Source organism: Rhizophagus irregularis, chromosome 16, assembly GCF_026210795.1.
Source record: "Rhizophagus irregularis chromosome 16, complete sequence".
NCBI classification, from domain to species: domain Eukaryota; kingdom Fungi; phylum Glomeromycota; class Glomeromycetes; order Glomerales; family Glomeraceae; genus Rhizophagus; species Rhizophagus irregularis.
This window is the reverse complement of record NC_089444.1, coordinates 4,403,758-4,409,665: the sequence shown is the minus strand read 5'-3', so window position 1 is coordinate 4,409,665 and position 5,908 is coordinate 4,403,758. Positions and strand designations below refer to the sequence as shown.

At 28.7% G+C, this 5,908-nt stretch overlaps 1 protein-coding gene across 1 annotated transcript; it reads left to right on the top strand.

Moving 5' to 3' along the window:
- Nucleotides 1-344: 344 nt before the first annotated feature.
- Nucleotides 345-4,354, top strand: OCT59_008628 (uncharacterized protein; the record flags this gene model as incomplete). Its single annotated transcript, XM_066142635.1, has 9 exons — nucleotides 345-1,370; nucleotides 1,437-1,661; nucleotides 1,727-2,146; nucleotides 2,216-2,962; nucleotides 3,027-3,153; nucleotides 3,222-3,470; nucleotides 3,708-3,851; nucleotides 3,920-3,983; nucleotides 4,039-4,354. 9 exons carry the CDS (start codon nucleotides 345-347, stop codon nucleotides 4,352-4,354), a joined length of 3,318 nt encoding a protein of 1,105 aa, XP_065999499.1.
- Nucleotides 4,355-5,908: the final 1,554 nt, after the last annotated feature.

The window sequence follows — 5,908 nt, the reverse complement described above, 5'->3', positions numbered from 1 at the left end:
TAATTTGATTTTGGGATGAGTAAAAATTTGAAAGAAAGTCGTAAAATGTCACTTTAAATAAAATTTGAACAATACCTCTTTGGTTTGATTTTATTTCTCGTTTCAATTAAAATTTAATTTATTAGACTTTTCATCATTAAACATATTAATTAAATCTCATGCGGATATGGATTATCTAAATATAAATATCATGATTCTAAATATAGATATAAATCACTTAATTCGTGATCCGTGTAACAATCGGAGAAAATCATTAACGTTAAATATATCATTTTATATATGAAATAAAAAAACGAAAGAATCTCGCTTGCCATACCCACCTGTACTATCAAACACCGTTCTAAATGAGTAACTATAAAGACTATGATGTTTCCTTAATTTCAGTGGGAGTTATTAATACAGAATTACATTTTGGACCCTTTTCATGCTATTGGTGGGTAACTTGTAATAAGGAAACGGAGCTTCTAGTTCCAATTCGTTTGCATATGAAGACAATGACCTTTTTAAAGGGGTATAATTTTGTTATAACAGTTGTAAAGGGTAATAGAGAACATTCTGAATGGCCGGGATATCTTTGTGACTGTGGGGAATTTTATACTGACGAACCAAGTATTTCTAGTACGAACGCAATATCTACCGTTTATCAGAAAATGTTCTGCAATAAAACCAAATTTTCTGGTCCCTTAATAATGGGATTTGATAAACCAACTATTTATGAAAAACTACTGGAAGAAGTTCCATTTCGTCCATATTTTGTTAACCTTGAGTTAGTACATGTTTTTGTGTTTGGAATTGCAAAATCCAAGAATAGTCAATGGGGATATGCCGGAGTTGGGTTTAAGTCAAGTTTTTTATTTCAATTAGAAAAACAGCGTTGTTTATTTCTTCAAGAATTTGAAGATGATACATGCAAAGTAACTATAATGCAAAAAACACAAATTAAAAAAATATATTATGAAAGTACGCCTGACTTAGTATGGGAGAAAGTTTTTAGCGAACAAGTAAAATCCGCAAAGTTGATCGAATTGATGAAACTTACTGGAAGAACACTATATGGAATTGAAAATAATTTGTCACAAGAATTAATTCATGCTGCACCTTCTTGTTCATTAAATGAATGGGATGATGATATTCTTATAGAAAAAATTTTTTCTTATTATCTTAAGAGACGAACTAGTAATCATGTGGATTTGCATAATTTTTTAGACGAATGGCGGCAACAGGGAACGATAATTGAATTACATAGCAATTTAAAGCAGTTATATCCTATTGACCATCAACTAAGTGAACGTGAATTAAATGCATGGAGAATGATTCTTCGCAACATAGGATGTCATAATATAACTCCATTTTTAAAACAGGAATCAAAGGTAAAAATAAAGAAAATACGATTTCTAAATAAAAAAATTTTCTAATTGAATAATTTATTATTGTAGTATGAATTTTGGACTAGATCCCCACATTCTAATATTGAACAAAATGCATTGAAGCAATTACATGAACTTGGGTTTTTATTAAAACGACCAATGGATTCTGAAAATTTTTGGAGTTGTTTTCAAAAAAGTTTAACAGTTAATAAAAAGGGGATCAATGGAAAACAAAGAATACTATCGATAATAGCAGATGATTTCAAATATGATGAATTGCACAAACAATTATCGGTAATTATTAGTGATAATAATAAATATTGATTTTTAAAATTATTACTAAATTATTTTCATATCAGGTTTCAAATGATTTGATATCAAGAGCACGCAAGCATTGTCGCCTATACGGACCTGGCAATTCTTCAATGAAAAAACCTTCTTTTACACGTGAAAGACTACCTATTGAAAAAATACAGGAATTTGAAAACTTTATTAGTGATAAGGCGCATGTGATTATGAGCTCATATAAAACAGATAGTAAAACTGGTGCGCCAGTTAAATACCTCCGTGATACAAAACAAACACTTTGGGAAAAATTTCATGCTGAATTTCCTGATGGAATTCGTCGCACAACCTTTATGACTAAGTTACAAGGAAATGAATATGTATATAAAGAAGATTTAGGCGGCCTATGTTCAACCTGTAGCAGATATGGATACGAAATATTTGATGATATAAGAAAACTTATTGAAAGTAAGATTGCAGATATTTTAATAAAGGTGAGTCTTACCTAACAAAATCATTTCTGTATATATTTATATTAACACCAAATTATTTTATCATTTCAGAAACAACTTCTTAATGATTTGGAAAAACTACAACGATTTTTAAAGCGAGACTATGAAAAAAATCTAGATATCAGTGATAAAGGGACAACAAAGCACAATTCATGTATTAGTTATTGTTTGCTATGGGCATTTGGAGTTTGTACAGAGCAACATACACATGCATCAGAAGAATGTGCAAAATTATTTACCCTTTTTAAACATCTTAAAAATCAACTTTCTATGGACTTGCATGAAGATCTTGATGAGTATCAGAATCATCTATTGTACTTTCTTGCTCATCAAGCCCGTAAGGTTTATTTGAACGCCCAATTTAATGCTAATTTACTTGAATTAGATGAAAATGGTGCTGTATTAGTGGTTGATTATAAAATGAAAATACTTCCCAAAAGTTCTAGAGAAACAAAAGCAGAATTTTTTGGAAAAAAAGGTTGGACCTTACATTCAATTCTTATGTATACCAAAAAACTAGGTTCTCAAAAGCTTGATATCCATGCTTACGATCATTGGTCAATGGATGCACGTCAGGACTCATGGTTTACAGCTTCATCACTTCACGCTGTGATTGAATCATTGGAGAATAAACCAAAATGGATCATAATTATTTCGGATAATGGTCCACACTACCACAATGCTGATCTAATGATGATATTAGGACATTGGTTAGATTGGTATCAAATAAATGTAAAGAAGTGGGTATTTTTGGAGGCGGGGGAAGCAAAAACAACTATTGACAGTCATCATGCTCAGGTATTAAGAAAAAAATTTCTGCTTGTATTATGAGCCTCTAATAATTTTTTCAAATTTTCGATAGATTACCCATGCTATTAAGCGTCAAGTACGTCTTGGATTAGATATAATGGAAGGTGTTGACATTGAGACTGCAATTAGAGAAATTCAAGGAACATCTGTTGCACATTTAGAACCAAATCGGACAAGAGGTAAATTTAAAACCAAGAAAAAAATAAAAAAATCTAATATTGACCTACGACCTACTTCATTTGTTTAGACCAAAATAAAAAAGCAAAAAATACACTTCCCGGTAATTCTAATTTATTTGAATGGACCTGGCCAGGAGATGGACCAATGGAAGGATATATTCTTGGTCGAGAAGTTCCAAATATTGGGGAGTGGACACAATTTTCACCGGCACGGATAGCTAATTTGCAAAAAAACAAAATCGAGATTCCAAAGCCTACAGTATCAGCTCATACAGTTCCAAAAAGTCAATGGATTGTTTCTATGCCAAATACATCAGGTAAATTTTTCGTCTCCCGTCATTATTTTTCGTCTCCCATCATTATTTTTCATTATTTTTCGTCTCCCATCATTATTTTTCATTATTTTTCGTATCCCATCATTATTTTTCGTCTCCCATACATCTTGTGGAAATAGACTACAGCCACAAGAAGTAAGAGTTCACGAATGGATCCAAAATAAATTATACCCTCAGTTCATTTTATATTTATCTAATCACCACTTTCTTTCAATTTAGGTATTGATCCCAAAAGATTGACGAAAGAACAATTATCATTAGAATTGACAAAACGAAAAATAAATGTTGTCAAAACTGCTAAAAGAGATGAGTTGATTAGAGAATTAGAACTTGCCATAACCAACAATATAGAAATAATACAAGGTAAAGAAAATGTTTATAAGAAATTCAAAAAAAAGGCGTCTGACCTTATTTTTTTATTTTATTCAAAGATACTTCTGATGCCTCTGAAGAAAAAGGTGCTTCTGAAGAAAAAGAAAATACAAATATTATATGGTAAATAAATTTGTTTTAAAAGTATGCAATAATATATAAGAAACTCACATTTCAGTAGTAATTCCTTCCAAGATTTTCCCTTAGAGTCTGGATGGGCGCTAAAAAGCAAGCAAAAATATGGCAAGAGAGGGAGTGGAAAGCGTCTATCTAAAAGGGTATGGAAAATTTTAGAGGAATATTTTTTAGAAGGTGATGTTGATAAAAGTAAAAGATATACCGCCGCAACTATGTTAGAAAGTCTAAAGAAAAAAGTTGAAGGAGGAGAATTGGGGGACGATGAGATTCCAAAATTACAAACTGTTCAAAGTTGGATTTCCCGTTATTCAGCACAGCACCGTCAAAAAATGGCAGAAATACCTCTCAATAAATAAATAGTTTAGCAAATATAACGTGAAATAACGTGAAATAATGAAATAAAAATAGTTTTATAATAAATATATATAAAAATGGCAGAAATGTCTGTCAATAAATAAATAATTTTGGCAAATATAACGTGGAATAACGTGAAATAACGAAATAAAAATAGCTTTATAATAAATATATAAAGAAAATTTTGAAAAAAACACGAAACCGAAATTCTACATTGTTGAAAATGAAGGCTCAAAATAGCCCAGAATCCGCCTTCCTCTCAAAGTAAAGTTGCGAAAAATTATCAGAAAAAAATAATCTTTGATATAGTGTGAAAATATGGGTTATGATTACCATAATTAACTAGTAAAATTGTTATGTGATCATGTGTCAAACGATTTTTTTAATAATATAAAAAATGCAATTTTATTGATCGACTAATGATCTACATAAAATTCCCTAATAAATTTCTCCGATTGTTACACGGATCACGAATTAATTTATTTTAATTTTTTTTTTAAAAAAAAAAATCTTAGTTTGATTTCAATTAAAAATAATTAAAAATCATGTACATGTTTTGGTTATTTAAATATAAATATCAATATATTATATTTAAAAATAAAACAATTTATTATTAGCACATTCTATTGAATTTTTAAAAAAAAATCATCAATATATCATATTTAAAAATAAAACAATTATATTCTGATTAAATATTTTGCGTACATTTCTTAAAAAAATCATAAAAAAAATCTTGTACGTCGTACATGCAATTACTAAATATCATCCCCTTGTGATAAATAAAAAATTACGCAACACAAATTCAACACAAACTCAACACAAATTTAACAAATTTAACGAAATTTGGCCAAAATTAACAAATTTTTTACCAGAATTATCAACACAAATTGAACACAAATTGAACACAAATTTCAGTCACGATTTATTTATGTCACACCCGCTATACGATGTACATGATTTCTGGCCAATCAAAATTAGGCTGATCCTTGCATGTGATTTAATCATTTAATCATTTAATCATGCACGCGTTTTTGTCTTATTTATTTTTGTTTCTTATTTCTTTATTCTTTTGTTCAATATTTTTAATTTTTTTGTCTCTTCTTTCTATTATTTCTTTAATTATATACAATATATTTACATATATTTCATAATTTATTGCTTTGCAGGTATAGAAATATTTGTTTATTAATACTAATTATTTTCATTTTTTTTTACCTCTTTGTTATTTTGTATCGTAATACTAACAATAATATCCATGTTTCCTTTATTCCTTTTTACTTGTACTTTAATACTAACGATACTAACAATACTAACAACATGTTTATTTTTTCCTTTCTCTTTATTTCTTTATTCTTTTGTTCAATTACTTTGCAGGTATAGAAATATTTATTTATTAATACTAATTATTTTAATATTAACGCGTTTTTTTTTACCTCTTTGTTACTTTATGTCGTAATACTAACAATACTATCTACGTTTCCTTTATTTCTTTTTACTTGTACTTTAATACTAACGATAATATCCATGTTTCTTTTACTCCTTTTACTGTTTCTTTA